This window comes from Sycon ciliatum, chromosome 2 (genome assembly GCF_964019385.1).
Source record: "Sycon ciliatum chromosome 2, ocSycCili1.1, whole genome shotgun sequence".
NCBI classification, from domain to species: Eukaryota; Metazoa; Porifera; class Calcarea; order Leucosolenida; family Sycettidae; genus Sycon; species Sycon ciliatum.
Genome location: NC_088644.1, coordinates 3869013 through 3895242, shown reverse-complemented (window position 1 = coordinate 3895242; position 26230 = coordinate 3869013). Strand labels below are relative to the sequence as shown.

Here is a 26230-nt window from a genome sequence, read left to right as displayed (position 1 = left end):
ATTGAATTTTGTTCACTTATAACGCCATGGCTTTATAAGTGAGGGTGGCCTTATATTCGGATATAACGCCATGGCTTTATATTCGCGGAAATACGGCATGTACACGTACAATAAAATAAAATAATTATCTCGGAAAAAATATGTGATAGATCGCGTACAATATGCATTGACACAATAGGTATAATGTTTCTGTACAACACCTGGTTCCGCTGGTGTTCCTCGGCTAAAGATTGTTGGCACCCCCACGCGCGCTACGTCGCGTGAGTAAACCGTCTCCAAGCTGCTCGATCCTGGGGCCATCATGGAGAGCTCGTCTAGATTGTGCTGAGTGGAAAGGCCTGTACACGTACACATATAATTGTAAATTGCTCTTGTCCATCAATAACGCAACAATTGATGAACCGAACAAATTACGCAAAAAAGTGTTATGTCGGCCAACCAAGTCTCCTTTGTGAGGGGTTGCCGACCTGAAACAAGCCTATTTTTTGTTTTGGCCTTGTGTATGGGTTTGTATTCTGTGTGTGGTTCTCTCCCCTATTCCCTTTGTTGTGTCCGCTTTGAAAAGCAATGGCATTATAATTATTATGTTGTGCATTTTGTGTTTTGTCCTGGTAGTTGGAGAGATTGCCATCAGCCATCCCTCTAAAACATCAACCAAATTTCACTTGCCCGCAGTGGACAAAAAGAGAGTCAAGAAGTACAAGGTGTCATGCTACACGCTTGATGATAGCATTGGAACAACACCAGTTTGGTCAGAACAGTTCAGAGCGACACGTAAAGAAGTGACATGTGATGAGCTCGAAGTTGGTAAATCCTATCAGATCATTGTGGAAATCCTCGGAAGTGACAACTCTGTTGTGGCCGAGCTTCGTCAAGTATTCTGCAAAGGTAATGGCTATCCCTGTGCCCGAATTGTACGCGGAGGAAATTACGCTTGGTTAGATAGCATGTGTAATTGGAGTGGTCATGGTTTTGTATTGTATTGTTGAACTTGTTGACATCGTAGGAGATATCAGGCACTCTATGCCCTTTTCTTGATCTTTGACACCAAACAGACTTCGCGTTATGTGATAGTGTTGCTGCTGCCCCTGCCGTCGCCACTGCCGCCGCCGCCGCTGCTGCTTCTGCTGTTGAGGGTGTTGATGACCAAATCAAGTGCAATCAACGTTTGCACGCGCCGCCACTACTCGCCTGTAGCAAGCGTTTAAAAAGAAACTATACACTGGTAAACAGGGAAGCAGTAATACCAGGCACATGCGGCTCGTAGCGGGGAGGGTGCGGCCTAGTCCCCCTCCCCTCTTTCCGCCAAAGCCTTGAAAAATCGGGAAAAATCTTGTTTAGCCTACTTGCCTGCACATGTTGTATTTTATTTCATGTATATGGTATGCCTTTTAAATTTGACTGCCCTTTTGACAGCCTGGCTACACGCCTCAGTACGAGAAGTGTAATCACAAATGGAAAGTAGTTTGAAGTAGAGCATACAGGAATGTAGTAAAACGAATCACTGCCAGACTTGAAGTGAAGGCCGTAACACACAACACACCAGTCAGGAATTTACAGCTAATGGTGTGCGTATCTTGAAAAGGAGTTAACCCCCCCCCCCCCCCCTGACCCAGTTCAGAATTGGTTGAAATTAGTGAGGTTTTGGTTCAGGAAGCGCAATGTGAAGAATGAGGCACCATACTTCCATTATTCATATCGAAGATGCCCTTAAAAGTTCACGCCAAGAAATCATGGGAAATAAGAACAGGGAAATTCCCATAATTAAACATGTAATTTGGCAGTTTTTGGGCACCCTTGTTCGACATTTTAGTGACACATTCTAGATCTCCATGTATTATCTTTGTATGTGCCTCAAACCTAGACATCCTCATTCCAGCCATCTCGGCATATAAATCTGGACTTGAAACATACATGTACTAGTGTTGAAACGATCTCACCGGGTACTCGTTATCTCGCTCGCCAGAAACTCGGCTCGTTTGTGCGGCCAGCTCGTTGGCACTAACGAACACCGCACACCGTACTCCGTACACATGGCAATATATGTCGACCGGGGAGTCGTAGAATATTTTACGACTCTCTGGTCAATCGAGAGTCCAGTCCCAGGCAAAGTGAAAATCACTCGCAGTTACAGTGACTGTATACCTGCACGACACTTGAGTTGTTTCAGTTGTCGTTGCAGCTTTGGTGGACTCCACTGATGTCTTGTTCCGCATCTGCTGACGTGTCGCAGGATATGCTTCAGTCAACTCTCCATTCGAGTGAAAGTTACGCTCAGTCGTTTGGAAGGTTTCTCCCGCAATGCAGCGAAGAACAGGGCTTGCAATCTTTGAAAACGATGTTTAGTTACTCAAAGGCTGCTCAACGACGGCGCTGAAAAATATCTCGACACCAAACAGCAGTCCGAAGTGAAGCAGCAGCAACCCCAAATGCCGGCGGTGATAATTTGAACCAGCTGAAAAAATCCAACTTAAAAAAATATTTAAAAAATCATATTTTGCCACATCGATGAAACTCGTTAGCTCGCTCGATAGCTTGCTCGCTAGTGGAACTGATAGCTCGTTTGACATAGATACGCTCGCTTCAACACTAAAACATACGCAGGGCGTAAACTCCAACCCAGATGCCTGCTTATATGTGATGTCTCTATGTTTGACCTGAAGCTGCGAGAGCAATTTCACATTTAGCCCTGCGCAAATATTACTCTTGTGACATTAGTTTTCTCTTGCGTACCTATGATGGAATAAAAAACCTATCAACTAAACTCATTCTTGCCTCTTCTTGCCTTTTTGACCCCTACATGGTCTGAGCGCCCCTTTTGTCTTTGCTGTGCGTGCGAGGTCTGCCGCTGCTTGCGACACTGAAAGTAGACTGCGCGTGGGTTGCACCACTGCACACGGGCTTGTACATGTATATGATATATTCATGTTGTCATTCTTGCAAGGGCTTCTTCCTGAACTCTCTTTTCATACCACTTCAAAAAGTGTTGCCCTGTGTGCGTTGGAGGGGGGGGGGGGGGGGCTGGAGAGCAGCGGAAGAGCCCTATCGTCAGGAGCTAATGATAGTAACTCAATTAAAATGCCTGAAGACATTTTGGCGCCCAATGCGGAGCTGGAACCCATGTCTCATGCTCTACCAACAGAGCTAGCCGGATGACATCATGTTCTGAACGTAGCGGAGAAGGCAAGGAAAACAACTATGGAGTGCCTGCTGGGAATGCAAAGTGACGAGTATCTTAAAATGCTGAAGTCTCAGCGGGATGGTACAATGGCAATGATAAGCTTAGGTATACTCCATAACATATGCCCCGCTTGTACTAAGTTTGATAGCAGGAAAAACCTGAAGAATCGTATTTCAGACAGCGTTGTATATGTGTTCTGCCTTCTTCCCTTCAGTTGGTGAGCTCATCGTTGAGTATCATTCTGCAGATAAGGCAACCGTGACATTGCCAGTTTCTGATCACAATCTGGTAACTCAGTGGCATGTCCGTTGGAGTGAGGCTGGAGGAGCCGGACAGACAACCCTGAAAGTGGCCAAAGTTCAAGAGCAGTATATTATCATAGAGGAGCTAGTGAAAGGCAAGAAATACGATGTGGAACTTTCTGCTGCAGGGCCTCCGTGTGTGACTGAAGTGCGCAAGCAATACACCCACAGCAGTGTGACAAAAGGTAAGCATAATGTACTTGGAATGGCTACTTTCTATAAATTATGTAGACACGGTGATAATACCATGCCAAGCACTCTGCTCTGAGGGCCGGGTTCCACGGCGGCTCCGCTGCTCCGCTGCTCGTCATCTGCGGCATCGAACGTCATCATTACCATAGTGACCGCGGCTCGAGCTGGTGCAACGAGGTCACGGCTTATCACTAGCTTTCGCTTCGGACCTTGATCAAAAACTGCTCTCCGCGATCGCGGCTCTGCCTGTTTCCCGTACTTTGCATTGTTTTATATGCGAGAATTTTAAAGTTCAAATTTAATTTGTTGCACAGGCCAGAACATGAGGTTTTTTTGATTTCGTGCACGCGCGCGCAGGCAGGTAAAACACCATAAAAACCGTCGAGCACGACCACGGTACGGCGAATGGCGAGTGCCAGTGGAACAGCGCTGCAACACTGCATGTAGCCAAGTGTTGCGGAACCGCGGAGCCGCAGTGGAACCCAGCCCTTACAATAACAGAGAATCATTTTGCGTCAAAGAAAACTGAACATGCGATGAAACTATCTGAGACTTGAGTTGAAATGACCACAACATTCTACGCCAGTTTGTCTGCAGTTTGCTACAGGAGCAATACTGTGCAAATTTCAAAGTGTGCTTCAGAGGTCGATAGCTCGCAGTTAACTTAGCTGGAATAAAACCCTGGGGAACACTGGAGCAGCAGCAGTTATTTCTCTCGGCAAGACTACATCAGTTACATTTTTGTACAACGAAAAAGTTCACGGTTTGCGTCATACTCACTTATAGGGGATTCACACTCACGGGGAAACCCGAGGTCACGGGACAAGGTAAAAGTTCAGACCTTCGGTCAACGGAGTGGGGCCGTTCGCACCCATGGTCAGTTTTCCCTTGGCCGCATGTTTGGCCATGAACGTGTGGCGGGGCAATTAAAAAAAAGTATCTGTACTGCATTTTTGTAGTACATTCTGTACTTATTTGCATTCGCCATGCACGATTTCCCGATGGGCACTGTCTGAAAATGCAGGTTGTGATGCACTCGTACAACTAGGGTTCAGAGTTCTCGCCAAAGAAAAGATCTACGCATGCGCGTCTTAAAAAGCCATGGGATTTTTCCCTTGACAAACGCCCGGAGGCCCACGGCCACGGCTTTGCCAGTGTTTTCCCGAGAGGTTCTTCCTTTCCCCCAGTACCATAGTCTCCAAAACAACTTTCCCATAACCGTGGTTTTACCCGTGTGTGTGAATCCCCTATAAGACTGGGTTTTGCATATCCGTAGGAACGCCATCATCCTCAAACATCAAGGCGCAGATGCAGCTCATAAAGCGGTGGGAGGTGAGTAGATCAGACCCACCACCAAGTGGTCAAAGACCGAAAATGCCACTCGCTGCATCCATGTTTCCCTCATGCCATGCCACGAGTTTCCAAATTAACTGTGGGTATGGCTGAAAACACCATTCCTCTTCCAAGCAAGTCTTGAATCTGGCATGCCCTGTTTCTCAATCACGGTCTCACACCATCCCACTACGCCTGTCTGCTTCGTGCAACACAACATATTCACGGCTTGTGTGGAGCCCCAGTTAGACCGAATTTTCCACATCCGTAGGAACGTCATCACCCTCAAGGATCAAGACACAGGTGCAGCTCCTAAAGTGGTGGGAGGTCAGTAGATCAGACCCTCCAACAACCTTTTGTTCTTCAGTCCCCCCCCCCCTTCAGTTGCCTCAAACGAATGAGTGCAAATGTGGCATATTGTTTAAATATAAAATAACTCTACTGCCATGCTCACATTCTGAACCTATTTGTTTTTGTATGCTTTGCATCTGCTCACCTTGATACCAGACATTGGTGCTATCTCATTCAAGCAAACATCGGCAACGTCCAGCAACATCCGTCTTTCCAACTCAGCGCAGTACAGTCCTGGAACAAACTACTGGGTGGTGCTGATATCCAAGATCAATGAAAGTCTGCAGCCGATTCCTGGAACGGAAAGAGAGGTTAACATGTATGTCAAGAGCCGGAGTCTTCAGATTGACAATTTGGAGCCGGGCGCAACATACAACCTCGTTGTCAAAGCTGCTCATAGAGGTATTGCATCAAGCAGCATCATCTTCATGCAACGTAAGTGATGCCCAAAATATTGAAAAAATGAACCTCCACCATGTGCTAAGCACTGTCTGCAACTTGCTAGAGGGGAGTTTGTTTATGAAGAGTGTGAGGGGGACATGTCCTCGTGCATGAGAGGAAAATGTTCTTCGCTGTATGTTTGGAGTTTGTAGGTCGCCGAAGATACTGGAACACATTACAGTCGATTCCGTTGATCACGTATATTTTGATGGGGAAGTGCCCAATATCTGGCAGAGGTGTCTATAATTTAGCGAGATCCGGATAAGAAAGATATAAGGGCGTACACATTAGGCGTTAGTTGACGTATGAGATGGACAGTACATGTATTGCATGCATGAATGTTTCAGAACCTGGAGCTCTGTTGGTGCTGGGTTGAATGTTTTTTTGGAGTAGCGGCAAAGCCTTTTCCCTATCGAATATGCTATTGTTGAAATTATGGTAATTGTTGTGTTGCTGATTGTCTGTTGTAGTTGGTAATTGTACTGCCACATACATTGCAGCTGGTCTCCAAGTGACAATGCCTACATGTGACAGGAACATTGCAAATGGATTCACCTTGACACTTTCCACTGGCCAGGGTGCACATCAAGCTTCAATTCCACTGCGAAGTCTATCCCAGCCTTACACTATTCCGTCGCCCAGGCTATCTGCAGGAGCCAATGAGATCACACTATCCCCCAATTTGGCACATGGCCATCAAAATATATTGTGGACGCCTGCACGCTTATCTTACCAGCATCAAAAAGCGCGTAAGTTCTTCTGATATTCAGCTCACCCGTGCACAGGTCCAATTGCCCGAAAGTAATAGGAGGGAGGGTGGAAGTCGTTGAGCCTTTGGCAGCAAATCACAGTGCATATCTTGGAGATGTACGGTATTCTTTCACGTACCGTATTTTCCGGATTATGAGCCGCATTTCAGACACTCGATTTGCCCAAAACACGTCGGTGCAGTTTACACTTGTTGTTGTAGAAGTTTCTTTAACGTCGCACCACAAACAGGCGATTTCGCCTCCTTTACACTGCGATGGTCTAATGAACGTTGCGTACAGTAGCATGTGATAGGTCGCATAACTAGTACTTTGCGAATTCAACAGCGCACCACAACGGCCGTGATGGCTCAACTGTGTGCATGCGCTTGGACAACGCACATTGGATCAGTGCAAGAAAATTTTGGTGCGAGTCACTTTCTCTCTCGCTCAAGGTTGTTAACTTTATTATCTGGTGTTCAAAGCTGAATCATGACACGTTGAAATATGTCAGCTTTGAGAAGGGGTAACACGATAACTGAAAATTGGCTATCGATTGCCTGTATTTGTTAACGATCGAGTTGCCGGTTATAGCGATTATATCCAGGTGTTCAATTTCATTGAAGTACAGTCGACCTACCCTTATAACGATATTTGCGTCAGACCAAGAAATATTGTTATAAGGGTAATATTGTTATAAGGGTAACTGGTTCATTTCATACATGTACGTCATAATGCATGGATTTTGTTCATTTTTACACTCTTCATAGCATAAAAAACTGACGTACATGCGCATTATATGCACAGCAAGGTGCCCCCTTTGTATTTCGTCAAGTCCTAGCGCCTTATCAAGTGAAGCTTGCCCTACCTGGATAGTGGGCTCTATATTCCCTGCTAGATATTGTTATAAAATGGAAAATGTCGATTGGTCAGCCCATTTTATATCGTTATAGGGGTAATATCGTTATAGCAATATTGTTATAAGGGTAAGGCATTGTATACACAAGTCAATGGAGTGATTTGGTTTGGCAGAATAATATCGTTATAAGGGTAATATCGTTATAGAGGTTATCGTTATAAGGGTAGGTCGACTGTAGTGCTACTGTTGTAACTGGCTTTCTCTACCTGTTCCCAGTCCCGTGCCATCTCCACACTTATACAAAGGGACGACGATAACTACATTTAGGAAGACTGTTTATTACAAGACGACGACGGAAACACAACTAGACATGACAAACTCGAGACGAAGACATCATGAACTCAAGACGAAGACAGCTTTTCACACCACAGCAACACGCGCATGCACCAAACATGACGTACACACGGCGTACACAAAATATCGTACTACAACATATCTCCCTCCCAAGAGTAGAATCGTCCTCGATTCTAATACTAAAACAGAGGAAAAAGAGGAAAAGATCACACAAATCACTCAATCATACCATACCAGTCACACCCAGAAATAAAATACCTCTGCCTGCACTGCAGATTATTAAAAAAAAACTCTGTCCGCCCACCTAGAACACCAGCCACGTTCGCTGTCACACGTGTGGGAACTGATAACCTCAAAACTCTAACTAATGCTTCACTCAACACACCACCTCACGATCACGCAAAAATTCTAAAATGTGAGAGCACGAATCATAAGAATAACAAAAAGAACAGAATCCACTGGCTCTGTGGGGGCCTCTAGTTATCCTCATAGAAGAGCAAATCAAAAAAAGAACAGAACACACGCGCTGTGCGGGCGCCTCTTTACCCTCGAGGAGAGCAAATAATAAAGAAGAAAATGTTCGGGAGAACAGAAAATACAAAACTCACATACTCATCACGTTCACAACAACACACGTACCCTCTCACCAACGGAACTCCTCACGCCGTCTGCCATGTCGTCCACCCTCTCCAGGAGCGCTGCTCAGCGTCGACATCCTCACTTCTGGGCACAGTTTTACGTCGTGTCCGGGACCATCCGTCCTTCTTCTTTTTTTTTAGCTTTTCTTCTGGGCACAGTTTTACGTCGTGTCCGGGACCATCCATTCTTCTTTTTCTTTTCCTTTTCTTCTGGGCACAGTTTTACGTCGTGTCCGGGACCACTTCTGGGCACAGTTTTACGTCGTGTCCGGGACCACTTCTGGGCACAGTTTTACGTCGTGTCCGGGACCACCAGTGACGACGACTGACAAGAGACGGGAGAGACGAATGATGAAGGACGAGGACGACGGACGAACTTCTTGAAGACGGACGAAACTGTGACGGTAGGACAACTGGAGATGACATCGGAAACTGGGAGCGAAGGCCACGCAGGACGAATCCAGAAGTTGACAACAAATTTCTATCACCGCTGCCACCAATGTTGTAACTGCCTTTCTCTACCTGCTCTCAGTCCCGTGCCATCTCCACACTTGTACAAAGGGACGACGATAACTAGATTTAGGAAGACTGTGTATTACAAGACGACGACGGAAACACAACTAGACATGATGAACTCAAGACGAAGATATCATGAACTCAAGACGAAGACAGCATTTCACACCACAGCAACACGCGCATGCATCAACATGACGTACACACGACGTACACAAAATATCGTTCTACAACACTACATTCCTCTCATTTGTGAGAACACGATACAGAAGCACGTCAGCATAACGAGGTCGCAAATGCCAGTAGACTTGGAATCACAGTTCTCCACCGTAGATATTATCATGATTCTGAGTTGTGAGCAGCTTGGCCTGCCTGGTCATTACTATGGACAACGCTACACTCCTCATCATGGTCAAATAACATACATCGATAAGCCCTCCAAATAGGAGTTAACATCTTACTCCTCATGCTAGAGTACAGAGCAGACATACACGCATGCAGGACGCGACACACCAGGAGACAAGAGAGTGTGTTTGGAGTAATGGGAATGTCGGGCAGAGTAGCTGGCCTCGATTGAGCATGCGTTCACAAATCGTGAGGTCAGCGTACCGAGGGAAGAAGCTTTACATGACCAAGTGGGTGGGCCTGCGTTGAGCAGCAGCGGTTTGTGACCCATGTGAATTAGTGGGTTGGCCTGCGTTAAGCAGGAGTGGTTTATACCCATGCGTGTTTAATAGTAGTGCGCGGGAGGCCAGTTACGGAGGAGTTCCTGCATCTGTTTCAAATACGTGATCGTGGGATACTGCATGAGAATTAGGTGATGTTGAGTATAGTCGTCAGGCGAAATTACTGGTCAGTCGGCGACACGCATTTTTCACAAAAATTTGCGTTTCACCTGCTGGGAGAGTATGCGTGTACTCGAGTCTCATCCTGAGCACGTTTTTTTCTTCTTTTTTTCAGCTCCAGTATAGCTGTATTTTTCATTGCAAAGCCGTCCTCGATTGTTGTGTTCGTTGTTCAAACGAAGTGGACGTTCAATCATGAAGGCAGAGGACATAGGAGCCTGATTTGAGTTTCTCGTGGCATAGGACGGCCACACAGAGACACTTTGGGATTTTCTGAATATGAAATACCGTACGCACTATGCTGAGATCAATTTGTGCGATATCAAATTGTTTGTGATCTACCACATCGAGCAGAACGGGATCCAAACACAAACTTACCGACGATTAGGCTGCCGACCGGACTGGACAAATGATCCCTGGCTTCACCAGACGCCAGAAGTCGGACACCATGTCCTTTGCCGCGACGTCCATCTCCAAAAAGAACTCCATCTTCGTCGTGAAAAGGCTTGAAATACTCAATATTCAACCGAGATTCGCGGTCTCACCCTTTCTCAGATCGAATCATTTTTGTTGAAGCAGTTGCAGGGCAGATCCCCGCCACTACTTCAACAGGCGATGGCTCCAAAGCATGCCTGGAACAAGCCATATCGAGGTTGCAAGCCACCCCTCTCAGCAAAAAATTCGAAGAAATTCGAAATTTCAATGGTGGAAGATATACTATGAAGAGAATTTCGAAAAGTATGTTTCGCGGAGCGATCGCTCAACCTACGTCATTCAACCTTTGCAGGATGGTTCAAACGTACATGCTAGGCATGGAACCACAGGCGATGATGCCATAGCTGACACACAGAGTAACACACACACAGCAGATTCGTGTGCACAGATACTAAATTAGTGGACGTCGTCACCTTCTTCCCGCTGATCTCGAATGTACTATGACGTGCTATTTCGCCTGACGGTGCGAGTAATAAATGGGATGAGGAGGATGGGTCAGAATATGAAAGCTGTCTGCAGGTAACTAAAGTGGAAAAGACAGCAAGTTCTGTTGTGCGCAAGGGAAATCTGAGCATGCGCAGAGCGTGCGAGCATGTGATGTCTATGATACACAGCAGTATGTGGAGAGAGCAAGATCGTGCACACACTTAAAGAGGGTCATGCGACCCGTCATAAAGATCCAGTAGCAGAGGCAATGGTACGTGACTGTTAACAACGGTTAACGCTTACGTTAACTGAACATCTTTCTTCCGATGTATCCAAGAACACCTGAGAAGTGAGAACGTGTAAACCGCCTTTCTTATTCACCATTTGCCACTGCAGCACTTGTGTCGTCGCGCGAGAGACGAACTACCTCTCCGCTTTCGTCCCGCCACACAAACAAAGGCCCCCCGGGTCTAGGAAAGTAGTTGTTCTCTCTTTCGAGAGAGAGAGAGAGAGAGAGAGAGAGAGAGAGAGAGAGAGAGAGAGAGAGCTTTTCATTACCACACTTCGTGAGCTGACGGGAGAACTGACAGCTGACAACTAACAAAGGAAACATATTAGGAAATTGTTGCCCTCATCAGCACAAAAATGGTGTACTCATCAGCACAAAAATATGCACGTGTCAGCAGTACAATAAAGCAGCGCAGCAGCATGCACCACGGGTCAGCAACATGTACGACAAAGAGACACAAGCGCAGCAGCATGTACGACAAAGAGCTACACACGCAGCCACATGTACAACACTTGCCTTTTGACTCTGCTTTCATCTATGGTATAGTCGGGAAGTCAAGTGTGGAAGCTCAGAGAAGTTACAGTCTGGGGCAGTAGTTTGCAACATGGCCTGGTATACAAGAGAGCATCACCACTCTCTTGGGGTTTAGGAACAAAACTACAAGTTGTCGGCGCCCTTGTGGATCTTGTTCGAGTGTTGTGAGATGTGTAACGTGGTCGGTGATTCCTCTCTCAGAATCCCCCCCCTCTCAATCTGTGCACTCCATTCAATGCAAGAAGTACAGTGCGTATCGGTGATAGTGTGGTCGTGTCAGTGGCGTGTCTAGGATTTGGCTGAGGGGGGGGGGGGGGGGGGGGGGGGGTTGCGGCCGGGATGGGGTGGGGGTAGATGACATCATGCTACTGTCCCAGGTCAGCCATTTTGAAAACCGATGTCAAGAAGCCATAAATCTCACATACCACGAGCAGTATTTCTGTACACGCAGCAACATTGTACATTATAAACTTCAAACTTGCCGTTATGTGAGCGAATCAACTGCAATTTATGCGAGTGCAACAATTTCTCACCGCTCAAAGCATCCTTTACATAGGCAGCGGTACTATGTCCATTTGTCACTGTGGGCTGTACTTCATGTTCTGGCTGCTCGCTGACAACAGGTGCTTCCACGTCTGGCAGAGTGTGACTGTCAGTCCGCTCCGAAAGTTCAACTGAAATAACAGCGACTTCATCACTCCCACTGTTTCCTGTTGGAGCGGCAGCAGGAGTTGCGCCGCCACAGGAACGCTTTACAAAAAATCCAGGCTCTGCTGGCTAGAGCTTGGCCTTTCGGGATGTCGCTGAGACATCGAAGAAAAGTCCGAGTCAACCAAAACACGATTCGAACGACGATGCGTGTACAGCAGTACAGTGTACACAGTCAGGTCACCGTGTTTCTGTAGCCGTGCATGCTCACTGTTATCTGTAGACTGTACTAGTCTGTAGTGTGTACAATCAACACCAGCTCGAGCACCGTACCGTGCGACCGCTTTTGGACGATCGTTTCAAGCCGCGTGCGCCCCGAGCCTAGCCTACAAAAGCCTAGCTAGCCCCGGCGCCCTGCCTTTTATTTTTCGAAACCTAGGTCGAAACTTTTGGGGGGGGGGGGGGGTGGGGGGGGCCCGCCCCCCCCCCCAAACCCTCCACTGCGTGTAAAAGAATATACTGCCTACAAGAATGAACACTCATATTTTCATAATCATTACATGGGTTTTTCATGTGTATATTTATTCTTACAAGCAATGTTATCGTGTAATAGATTATATCGGTCCTAAGAATGGACTTTGTGTAGCAAAACATGCCAGATTAGTACAAAGTGTATCGCCTGTAGTAATAACATCTGCCCGATACAGTTCTGAACCGACTCGAATTGCATCATAATGCTGCAAGTGCGTCTGTTGTGGTCATGTAACTCATGTTGCTCAGCCACATGGTGAACCTATGCAGGCTATGGCCCAGTATGGGACTACTTTGGAAGTACGAGCAACTGCATACACAGCAACACTACGTTGCATGTATGATGATCTTCCTGGCTATGCGCACATGCATATGATACGTCACACTATATTTATCGCGTGTAAGAAATATCGAAATAAGAATAGAAAGCCGTTTTTCAAACACCATGCTATAACCGATACCTACTGTATTTCCATATGCAATTGCACAGTCAGAGCTACCGTCACTGTTAAACAAACACACCCTCAGAAAATCCATGTACTCGTAGTACTCGTATCAAATAAAACATTGCCGCCCCCTGCGAATGTAGCACTGTCTGGAGACGATATGGAGCCCAAACTCCGTACTGACTTGTACAATATAACATTATGATTTTCTCCTGTGCAGATGGTGCCGGCTATAGAGCAGCAGAACAACGAGTTATACAGTTCTCTGACAGTGTGATTGCCACTGAAGAAATCATGGGTGATGATGGTGAAGTATTGGCAACGAAAGGAGATGAGGTCAAAGTCCTGAGGGAGGTTGCGCAAGGCATGTTTGAAATACGCAACGGAGCCGGACACAAGACACGGGTGTTTCCCAGCAGCTTACAGCAACGTAAGCCACGTGTGCACGATGTACGCAGCAGTCCAAGTGGCAACATTGTTACTCAAAATACTTTTGGTAAGACACCTTCTTTGCCCTTTGCTATATAAAACTCATATTCGGAGCCCATCCATTTATCTTACTTGGTCCGCGTCACCAATATTGTCGCTTATCTTTCAGCTTGGTTTTTATGTCGCCAATGCTCACTTGGCAGCCCATTTCATCCCACTTTTGGTTAGTAAGTTAGTTTACTAGCACCAGAAAGGTCTAGCTAGATTTCGAGTGGATTTCAAGAGCGACGGGTGGGTGATTCTGATTGATACCAAGCCGCATCAAAATAGAACCTCAAATCACTCTGCACAGGAAAGAGCAGCGTGGCGCACAAGAAAGTAATTGGCTACTCGGAATCAGTTCCATTTTGCAAAATGGCCGAAATCGCTTACCGGGGATTGCTCGCCAAGTTGAAATCGCAGTTCACTCACCTCCAGCTCAACGCACGGAGTGGAGATTTACAAGTACTGTACGCGTCGTCCTTCAAAAATATATTCTTGCAAAGAACGGAGACTAATTTGAACCACACAGCTAGTTGTGCTGCCCACACGAAGTCCCGTCGAGAAGGCGACCATCACGATCGACTTCCCTTTAGAAAATAGCCAGGCAGCAGAGAGGAAGAGAGATGAGCTTGCGAAAGCGAGAGAGTCAATCCCGAGCAAACATATATATCATCAGCACCGAGAACAACGACGAGGAGAACCAAAAAAAGTATGAACCCTTCCTCGGACAATAAAGTCCTCATGGCTAGTTGTCATTCTATACCTTACCTTCCATCGTACCAGGTTTTATCACCTCAAGTGCACGCATTGTTGTCCAAAGTCTAAGTTCAAATTGTCAAAAGATAAGCGACAATATTGATGACGCGGACCAAGTACAAAAAGACAGTTTCGTGAGCGAAAAGTGGTCTTTCAAGGCAGTTAGTTATTATTTTTACTATTTCTGTTGTTTAGAACATTGGGTACGATTTTCCAATTAGTCCACTGTAATGTTTTATTCGACAAAGAAATCCTGGTGGAGGACATTACTTTGGACACACAGGCCCATACCCAGGGGGGGGGGGGGGCAAGTTCCGCAGATCGAATGCAGCTACATGTACCGACTTTTTCAGGTTTTTTGTGCAGGCGCGATGATCGATGCTACTACGAGTCTCGACTCAGACGCTGCATCCAGACCGCTGGCGGAAAAGTTCAGGATCCGTACTCTAGAACAGTGACCATGAGTCATGACTCATGAGTCATGAGCATGCAAACGCGTAGATTCTACGTATGCAGTGCAGTCAACCTCACTACAATACTGTCGGGCGCCGAAGAACTGGGATGGGGGGGGGGGGGGGGGGCAGGATTCTAGCCTAGCCCGTTCTTATTTTTAGTAAACACAGCCGTTTCGTTCTTGTTCGATGGTATAGTCTTACATTTATGCAGAGTTATACGTCTGAGTGTACATTATAGTAGGAGTGAAACGAGTATATCGAAATTTGAAACGAGTGAGTACTCGTTTGGCAACTACTGAATACTCGACTTGTCCTATGTAGTGTGTACAGTGTATTGTATGCATGTACATCATATGGCGCGCTTTGTCTGCGTAGACGCCGAGACCTTTGAGGTCGGCAGAGCAGCCGGGCCCCGCCACCACTTCTCGCACATATTCGGGAATATAGTGGACTTTCGTATAAAAAATAAAGAAAATCAAGCATTTCTGTTGACGCTGCAAATTTCTGCACTCACATCACCATCACCACAGCGAGGACAATTCCGGTATATAATTGATACATGTATTGACAATGACCCTCCAGACAGCTGTTTTGCCCCTCCTGAGCTCATCAGTGGAGGCATATGATGTTGAATTAAAGAATAATAAGAATAGACTATCTTTATAGGGCTAAAGTGGCGCAATTGCGCTCATTCTGCACAGAAACGTGGCATACCCTAAGTGACAAAAGGGACAAAAGTGAAAACAAGGTCAGGTGATAACGACACGCGCTCATGGCTGGTACAGGAACATGTAGCACGTGTGAAAAAGGGGCGCAAAAACAGCAGTCAGTCTAACACCAGAAAAGTTAGTTATTGCATGTGCCACAAAAACAAAGATACTGCGGCTGACTGTACTTGTCCCATAGTGACGTGACGGGGAACGAACGACGAAGCGAACTAGCCAACGCGGCAGACCCAGAGGCCCCTGAGGCAATCGCTGTCCTGCCAGCCCGTCGCACAGAGCCACACCACGCCGCCATGCCCGTTGAACACGTACACTGATGTTGCCTGCGCCTTCAGTCAGCATCTTCCGCCGCAAACCAGCCACTTGACACAACGAGAGGCCCATGGGGCTTTCACTCCAATCAAGGCTGTGCTGCGTCCGATGCTGCTAAATTTTGATCTAGCATTTGATGTTGAGGAACTATCCCGCTTGTCTCAAACCTCCACGGAACCTCCCGAATGCGACCGTCCGGGAATACGTTTAAAATTGTCCTCGCTGTGGTGATGGTGATGTGAGTGCAGAAATTTGCCGCGTCAACGACCTTTGTGTAGATGTGGTGACTGATCATGATATGAATTGGTTGCAGTGGAGCCTCCGTGTTCTAAAAATTCTAGCCTGGCTATTCTTAAAAATTGGTGAAATTCTACATGTATATTCCCAATTGAACTCACGCATTTCCCCCGAAACTGGGTGTACGCACCCTACTAGATAGGGATTTGTGTGTAAAATGTCACTGAAAGCGTCACTTTGTTCTTATAAAAGCATGGATGAATATGACACTCCCAGAACCCGTAGTCTTCTGGATGCTGAATGGGATGGTCTTTGTCTAAGGAGGCTGCAATACAGCGCTTACCCCTTATTCCCAATCGGACGCGTTCGAACGCGGTCCCATACTCGTTTCCGAACTGATTCGCACACCAGTTACCTGGTCACCATGACATGCGCCAGCGCAGGCGACAACCTGCAACTTCCGGCACGAGTGCATTCCTTGTATCGTGACGGTGCAAGCCGAGCGGTCTGTGACTGGGGTTCTCCGTGCACTGACTGTAGACTGTACAGTCCGTTTCAAAAAGATTTACAACCCTGGCGATCGCCCGCGGAGTTTGGCGTCTTACCGTATGAGCACTCGAGCGCTGCCTGGAAAAACTCACTGTGAACTCGAAGAAATATTCCGCGCGAAAGCAGGAAAAATGACAACTCACTCACGTTGACACAGTCATGGACGTACGTCTGGTTTACAACAAACGAGTTCTTCCTCGTATCAATAATGGAGTCAGAGAGGACATGTCGAAACGAAAGTGTTGTAAATGTTGACGAGCGGCATGTGTCCCAATCCGTTTTGTGACCAGAATAGTTTCTTTGAGCTGCGATGCAATTTACTCACCGTGTGACGAAAACGACATCGACACGGACTCATTCCCAAGGCCATGACTTGGCAAAGCTATCCGTGTGACTTCGACGACATTTTGAGAAAAACAGACGCTTGTGAACGCTGATAGAAGACGGCGTTGACTGCTAAATTCAAATAAATTGGCGATCTTGAAATACTAAAAATAAATCTCAAAAAGCTACAGCGCGATGACTTCCATATTCACTCACACGATTGCAGTGTTGTGGGTGTGTTCACATGGCGTGAGCCAGTCAAGTGTCAGTCAGTTCGGCAGGAAGCGCGACCTCCAACAACAAGTCGTTTGGTGCAGCCATCTTCTTTGTCTTGTACCAGCTTGATCACCAAAACAATGAAAAAAGAGTTTGACTTGAGGATAGGTTGGGATTTGAACTCACAACTTCATGGTCAGCAGACAGCATTCATAACCACAAGGCCAAAAAGGAAAGGATAAATCGTGGGTTTTGATAAAAAATCGATACTGGCTTCCTGGGCAAATTGTAAACCATGGGAAAAGGCCGGAAACCTGGCCGAAATTCTCACTCCTTAACGGTTGGTCCAATTGTTCCGAAACCTTCACAGAACAATTTGCCGTGTCCTAACAAGCCATTCTATGTACTTTGTTGTCCAAATTTCCCTTATCTTCATACTTTTTAAGACCCAAACCTGATTGTAAATCTTTTTGAAACAGACTATAGACTGTATTACTCCACACGAGAGTGCTCGACTACGACAACAGCAGGAGCAAAATGCTCAATCTGCAGACAGCATGCTGTTCGTCCCTTGTGGACTCATCAGCACAGCACAGAGAAAATGAGGCCAAACCTGATGGCAATGAAAAAATAAAATGTCCAAAGCCAGATATAAACCAGGCCCGAACGTACCTCGCCAGAGTGCTCAAACTGAAAAATCAGCAAGCTCCACGTGAGCTCTGGGGTTACTACTGTGTACTCTTGACCGCACTGGTATCGCAGTCTGGAACGAGTGACTGGTGCACGCATCGGTAAAGGATCGTGTGTGGGACTGTGTTCGACCACGTTGAGAATAAGGGTTGAACGCTGCATCACAGCCTCCTCGGACCAAGATCATTCGACTCGACATCCAGAAGACTATAGATTCTTGGATTTCACGTTCATCCGTGCTTCTATAAGAACGAAGTGACACATTCCTTGAAATGTTCCACACAAATCCCTATATAAGGGGGGGGGGGGCAACCACCTAGTTTTCGGGGAAGCGTGTAAGTTCGATAGGGAGTGTGGCAGGAGGGGAGCGTCTCAGCTTCCTCGGACCAAGACCATTCGACCTAGCACCCCGAAAACTACAAGTACAGTGTGTAGTGAAACATTGATTTTAGACCATACTTCCTCTTTAGCTTAAAAGGAAAGATCAGGGATGACACACACGCATGCATACTCACACACAATGGCACAGTCAAAATTGCGGGTGATATCAACATGTTGTGCTGATTTCCTGGATAGTTTCTGTATCATAGGGAAAAGGGCCTAAAACTTGTGGTGCGCGACACATGCACAAAGCTATGCTGTCACTGCACAACTGTGGTCGGGACGTTTGTTGTCAGATCTTGAAAATACATAGATCCTAACTGGGAATATATCAGATAACCTGTGCTCGATTGCACTAGAGCGGGGAAGACAAATATGGCATTGCGTGCATGAAATAATACACTCTACAGCATATACCAGAGTCAATGGAAATTCATTCTCCTTTCTCTGTCGTATATTACGTTTCTAACTGCACATGTATTTACAGGAACAGACTGGGTGAGCTATGGAAGCAAGAAAGCGGAAGTCGCGCCACAGACATCATTTTCAGCTCAACAGGTAAGCTGAACTCTTATATAATTATGTCCTGTAAACAGCCTGATGTTCACTATTTCCGCGAGAAGAGCATGCCTTAACCCTTTGGTGCCTGACTGAATTTCAGATTTTTCGTAGTTTCCGGCACCTAAGGGTTAAAGCACTTCAAAACTACACGCTGCACTCTTGGGCCCCTAAGCAACACCATAGCAAGGGAATTTGTTCTTGGGTAGATGTTGCACATCCTCCATACAACTGTTTCGCTCCTTGAGAGCTGGAGGAGGTAGATAAGGAATAAATAGCAGATAAAGAAATGTACACAAGTAGGAGAAATGGCCAATATGTTACGAGTTATGACTATCAGTCCGCCACGGTAGCGAGACAATATACAGTCAGATAGTGAGACAGCAAGGCACACAACTGACAGGGGTACTGAGACATACAACGACCTGACACCGGTCTGACACTAGCTCCAACACATCTATTGGCGCACCATCCGAGGTTGAATAAGCACACCTGATGAGTCATCACCAGCAATACGGTGAAATGTATGTTGTGTAAAACTACTTGTTCTTGTACCTAACCTGTCCATCATCTTTAAATCAACACGAGTTTACAGAAGAAACTTGCTACTTTGATGAGATATATGTAGGACTCCGTGATCAGTCACGTCTCCATGACCGATCACGATCCCCGCGACCAGCCAAACAGTCACAAATCCCCGAAGAGCAGTCACAAAGTCACGCACCAGTTTGAATCCCGATGACCAGTCACAAATCGCCGCGATTTTCTCTGTGAACGGTCACAGGATCCACGTCGAATTTTACGACTCAACTGAAGGCATTCACGCGATCTCGTGACAAGGAAAAGGGAACTTTTAAGACTTGAGCAAGAATATTTCAATCAACTCTCAATCTCCGCGTATTCTTGCAGCTGGAGTCAGGTGTGTGCACTCCTCTCGAAAACGAAAGGTGATCAGAAATCGTGCAGGCTTCAGATAGAATGTCTTTGAGAGGATGTTCTGGCTAGTGGATTGTACTATTTTTCGTCTTTGAAGAACATACTTCGCCATTCAGAAAGGCTATTTTGGAATATTTTCAGTCAGGTAATTTTTTGCATGCCGATCTTGGTAGAGCGGAGACTGATTTCAACTGATCCAGCATACAAGCAGCGCTGGCTTTGTGTTATTGGGGAGGATGAGTGACAAGATTACGGAGTCAAAAGTGAACAGGGTCAACAATGCAGAGGTGAAAGTAAAATTAAGATGGAAATGAAAAATTAATTATGTTCATCTCCAAGAAAGTACCGAGTACATCAAACACCTTCCAGTGTGCAGCCCTGTCTTTCTTGTGGAAGACTCCACAGAAAAACAATGTCCAGCTTGTTGAAACTGAAACTGCCTCTCAGTTAAAGTCGTTCAGGGAAGACATATATTCAGGACATCATTGATCCATTCTCAAGAACCATCGTTAGAAAGTAAATCAAGTCACGTTAGCGATGAGAATGGCGATGTAGACCAGAGAAGTGTGAGTGTCTTGTTGTGACTGCAGGAGACTGTACTTCGTGACTTTATTTTTGTAGCACTCTGATTCCACTGAATCAGGCCTCTCAAAGCAGTCCCTGTCCCTAATACCAGTCATACAGTCGCAAATCTTCTGATACCAGTCACCAGTCACAAACAAGTCACCAGCTATACCAGCCATACAGTCTCAACACCTCTAATGCCCCCTCCTCCCCCCCCCCCCCCCCCCCACCAACACACACGTGACACAGCTATGCGCGGTGGTGCTCAAACTGACAAGTCAGTGAGCTCTGCATAATGCAAACAGCAAAGGCTGTTGTGAACCCTTCTGATTCTCTAAAAGTCAGGAACGAACGACCACACAGCCCGAGGACAACTATTTACTCTTTAACAGTATATTTCACTTGATCGACTATAACTAACACTAAAACCACCAGGTAGTTATAGCGTGAAAATGACAGCGTATATCAGAAAAGCATACACATACAACTACAGCGCACACAGCAAATTGCACATAGCGCATGTAGCGTATACCACGTCGTAAACATCAGTGGTACGGCGGCGGAGTCGAGATACAACTGCATTGAAACAAACACCAATGTCACAGGCGAGAAGGCCTTTCACTCTTGAGAACTTGTGGTTTTGTAACAAAGGCACTACCCCACACGAAAGTGCTCATCTGCTACAAGAGCAGAACGACATACTCAATCTGCGGACAGAACTGTTTCCGACGTCCTTTTTGGACTCATCAGCGCAGCACAGAGAAAATGAGGCCGAACCTGACAGCAATGAAAAGTAAATTTTCCAAATATGGCAATCAAGAGTACTAACTGTGCGGAAACCATACTTTTTTACGATAGTAACAAACACTTCTCCTTGTCTGTTGTACATGCAAATTCATACACTCAATTTCATACGGGTACTGTGTGTTTGTTTTGTACATGGCCATACATACGCTCTCGCTTGCTTTCATTATAAAAGGCCAGGTTCGCTCCTTGTAAATTGTTCTGACGATGGGTGACTGGCCTGAAACGTCAATATTTTTTCCACATCACTAATAAAATAATTTTCATCCAGCGCATGCGCCAAGAGTGAATAGCAACTAAATAGAGCGGTTATCAGTTGACAAACTCCCTTTTATTTACAATGCAGTTGCATGATGTCCACCACTTTCTGAACGAGTAACTAACATGCGAGAGAAATGTGAATGTGAAATGTACATGTAAAAAGAAGAAGAATTCACATTCACATGGTTACCGCACAGTTAGTACTCTTGATTGCCAAATTAAAGTTCTTGTCTCTGAAACACTTGTTTACAAATTTTCCAAAGCCAGATTTAAACCAGGCCCGAACGTACCTAGGCAGAGTGCTCAAACTGACAAGTCAGTGAGCTCTGCATAACGCAAACAGCAAAGGCACTACCCCACACAAGAGTGCTCAACTGCTACAAGAGCAGGAGAAAAAAAATACTCAATCTGCGGACAGAACTGTTTCGTCCTTTGTGGACTCATCAGCGCAGCACAGAGTAAATGAGGCCAAACCGGATAGCAATGAAAAATAAAATTTCCAAAGCCAGATTTAAACCAGGCCCGTACCTTGCCAGAGTGCTCAAACTGGCAAGTCAGTGAGCTCTGCATAACGCAAACAGCAAAGGCACTACCCAACGCGAGAGTGCTCCACTGCTACAAGAGCAGGAGCAAAATGCTCAATCTGCGGGCAGAACTGTTTCGTCCTTTGTGGACTCATTAGCACCGTACAGAGAAAATGAGGCCGAACCTGATAGCAATGAAAAATAATTTTCCAAAGCCAGATTTAAACCAGGCCAGAACGTACCTGTTGTACATGTGGTTGCGCTTGTGGTCCCCCACCCGTCGTCGCATGTCCGGGTCCAATGCATCGAGAAAAGCCCGCACCGAAACTGTGTTGGCAATGGTGGAGGGGGCCCCCGGGTAGGCCTTCGCGACCAAAACCTGGATGGCGTCCCTGAGTTCAGTCAATGTTTCCCCCGCCTGCCGTTTGCGAGCCTGGAGCTCGGTCTGCCGCAATAGTTCTTTGCCCTTGTCCCCAAACCTATCATGTAAGGCAGACTCGATGGTGGCTCTATCATTGCGTTCAGCGGCGGTCAAGGACTGCAGCATTAACGCTGCACTGCCGGTTAAACTTTTGCAGAGAATTACCCGGGCCATTAGCTCTAATTTTTGGCCGAGATTCAGCATCTACAGTATCTTGTGGTTGTGCCACCTCCATATAGCCGTTTGCCTCTAGGCACAGTAAAAAATCATTTAGGAAGGACTGCAGGTCCTCCCCAGACGAGCCCGCCAACGGTTTGGGCATTAGCCACTTGCCTGGGCCCTCAACAGTGACCGTGTCCTGGGACATGATGAAGAGGAACAACTATGTATAGTACAATACGAGTAGAGCGGGCGTATTATTCTGATGGTGATACGAAACAGGGTCTTTTTTATTTTTTTCTAACAATATTTTTCAAACAATTTTCAAAATGCTCAACATGGCATTCTCAACCAGGGCAAGTTACAACGAAACCAGTACACCTAGGATGCTAAGAATAATGATGGCAAGAAATGGCCAGAGCTACGGTAAACTAGTCCTAGAACTAAGGTACTCTACAAGAACAATCGAACGGACCACGGACCTAAGCCGGGACCCAATGCACGCTTCGACTACGAGGAACGGCAGCACAAATCAACCTAACAAGACCGGGTGCTCACCTGAGTAGGCGCGCCAATGTGGAGCCTGGTCGTTCGTAGTACGCCATTGCACGGTGGAGCGGCGACGAGAAGAGAAACACCGGCTGACACAGCGACGAGCTTCAGGGTCGTGAGGTGAAGACGAGCTAATAGTTGGGCGCCAAATGTCGTCTGCCCGAAGGACAAACTACATGTACCTCTCCGCTTTCGTCCCGCCACACAAACAAAGGGTCTAGTAAAATGGTTGTTCTCCGTTGGAGGGAGATCTTTTTCTAAACCACACTTCACGACTCGAAGAGAGAAATGAACTCCCACAAGACAAGACAAGGGAATATATTGTGGAGACGTGGAAAAGTGGGGAAAAAGTGGGGCGATGGAGACGAAATAGGTGCTCAAGAGTGGGGCGTGGAGGCGAAATAGGTGCACCTGAATACTACAACTAGTCCCGAACGGGACAGGAGACAAAGATGGCAGACAATGAAATACGACGGACACAAGACAGCAACTGGACAAATGCAACGGAGACAAGACGAGAAAATGCGTATACAACGGGGACGAGATGAGAAAGAATGCATACGGAGGGGACAGAAGACGGTGCAGCGGCATGTACTACGCATTCCAATACAGCGCAGCAGCGTGTACCACGGGTCAGCAGCATGTACGATACAGAGACACAAACACAGCAGCAGGTTCGACAAAGAGACACAAGCGCAGCCACATGTACAACACTGGGAAGACAACATACCTTGCCAGAGTGGTCAAACTGACAAGTCAGTGAGCTCTGCATAACGCAAACAGCAAATGCACTACCCAACACGAGAGTGCTCAACTGCTACAAGAGCAGGAGCAAAATACTCAATCTGCGGGCAGAACTGTTTCGTCCTTTGTGGACTCATCAGCGCAGTACAGGGAAAATGAGGCCGAACCTGATAGCAATGAAAAATAAATTTTCCAAAGCCAGATTTACACCAGGCCCAAACGTACCTTGGCAGAATGTTCAAACTGACAAGTCAGTGAGCTCTGCATAATGCAAACAGCAAAGGCACTACCCAACACGAGAGTGCTCAACTGCTACAAGAGCAGGAGCAAAATACTCAATCTGCGGGCAGAACTGTTTCGTCCTTTGTGGACTCATCAGCGCAGTACAGAGAAAATTAGGCCGAACCTGATAGCAATGAAAAATAAATTTTCCAAAGCCAGATTTACACCAGGCCCAAACGTACCTTGGCAGAATGTTCAAACTGACAAGTCAGTGAGCTCTGCATAATGCAAACAGCAAAGGCACTACCCAACACGAGAGTGCTCAGCTGCTACAAGAGCAGGAGCAAAATCCTCAGTCTGCGGACGGGAATGTAACTATGTTGTTGCTTCCTGTCCTTCGTCACGCGACTAAAAAAGAAAAAATCACGGTTCCCTTGAGACTCAGTTGGACTGAGTTTTCAGCATCCGTAGCAACGCCATCACCCTGCAAAGATCTCAGGTGCAGATGCCGTTCCTCAAGCGATGGCAGGTGAGTAGATCAGCCCACCAGAAAAGTGGTCAAAGACCGAAAATCCCATTCATCCATGTTTCCCTAGTGCACTAGTGCAGTACTGTTTGCACGTCTCACATGCATGCATGTGATACGCGCATGCATTGCACTGGACTGACTCTGTGCACGCGTGATCGGAAAGAGGGCAAGTCTCGGCGTTCTGTGACTCGTTTGTGGGCACCAGAACTGGTTTCTAAAAAGAGGCAAACTGTGACCGGTGTGTGAGTGACTCTAACTGTATGACTGACTTTGAGGAAAGTGACTGCTGTCAGACTCCTACAGATATTTTTGTTCCACTGGGTTTTTGTTTTCATCAACATGGAGTTTAGTAGGATATTGACTTTTCGGTTTGTCACAATTCGTCTTAGCTTGGCTTCCCCTCTTTATGTAATTTGCATACCTTCGAGCCTCCCAGGTTAGGTGGCCTGTGGCTTTGTGTCATCAAGTTGTAGTTAGTCCGGCTTGTCCAATGGTCTTACTAGTCTCGTCATCATCCTGTGACTGTCGACACTCTTTGTTGCCGAGGGACATAGCTCATGCACATCGTTGCTGCGCTTCCCTTCCTCTCATTGGATCATTTTTGCACCTAAGCCATCCAAGTTGGAAGGCTCTTGGTTCGCACTTCATAGATGTGTTCAAGCTAGGTGTCAGGTCGTTGAATGTCTCAATATCCTTGTCAGTGTTGTGCCTTGTTGTGGCACTATCTGACTGTATAATATATCGTTACCTTGTCGGAATGTTAGTCATAACTCGTAACATATTGGCCTTTACTCTTAAACAGTCACACCTCGCTTATCCGGTCCTCTTTTATCCGGATCCCTCGCCATCTGGAAGAAAATCGTTGGTTACCGATTTACAGCATTTGTCATGCATACATACACTATGTGTGTTCGATTATCCGGTTCCCTCGCCTATCCAGATATTTCTGTGGAAAACGGATGTGTGCGGTTAAGCAAGGTCTGACTGCACATGACTACTAGAGCTTCACCGTCCGGGTTTAGATGAAGGAATACATATTATGTTGATAGGGTAAGGGGGGGGGGGGGGAGGCGGCGCAATTGCGCACTTTCCATATTGAAAAGTAGCATACCCAGCCAAAGAAAGTGATAGTGACACAAGTTCTAAAGGTGATACTGAAACACACAAGTTCTGGGACATGCATACACATGGCACTAGAATTTTGACACGCGCATGCAATTGACAGTCCCAGAGGCCCATGGGACATTCACTGCATTACCCTCCCGCCCAGAGAGGCCTTTGGAACATTCACTGCACTGCCCCCCCCCCCCCCCCGGCCAGAGTGGCCCATGAGGCATTCGCTCTACTACCCACCCACCCGGAGAGACCCTTTGAGCATTCACTGCACTGTCCTTACTTCCAGAGAGACCCTCGGGACATTCACGGCATGGCCCACTCGCCCAGTGAGTCCCTTGGGCCCGCCCAGAAAGTCCCCCTTGGGACATTCACTGCACTGGCCGTCCGATGTGCAAGGTTCCTCCACTGCCACTCTGCCATTCATGACAATAGTGAGGTTCAACTATTCGTGAAACATAGATAAGTCACGTAGAGAGCAGGTGTCTGGGTTAGAGTCTATGCATTTGGGTGTATTGGGGCCAGATTTCTACGGGGAGGTGAGGTCCTCTACGTCGTGGCGCATAAGATAAAATGTGTACGGATCTGCTGGGCATCATTCAAA

At 46.6% G+C, this 26230-nt stretch overlaps 1 protein-coding gene across 1 annotated transcript in view; it reads left to right on the top strand.

Annotated features, from left to right (window-relative positions):
- LOC135808297 (uncharacterized) overlaps nucleotides 1-26230 on the top strand; it is a 56474-nt gene that overhangs the window by 8553 nt on the left and 21691 nt on the right. Inside the window, exons 4-9 of the mRNA XM_065321465.1 lie at nucleotides 616-888; nucleotides 3396-3668; nucleotides 5515-5793; nucleotides 6270-6548; nucleotides 13344-13619; nucleotides 18727-18797. Of these exons, the coding sequence (XP_065177537.1) occupies nucleotides 616-888; nucleotides 3396-3668; nucleotides 5515-5793; nucleotides 6270-6548; nucleotides 13344-13619; nucleotides 18727-18797 (1451 nt within the window). The remainder of the gene's footprint in view (nucleotides 1-615; nucleotides 889-3395; nucleotides 3669-5514; nucleotides 5794-6269; nucleotides 6549-13343; nucleotides 13620-18726; nucleotides 18798-26230) is intronic.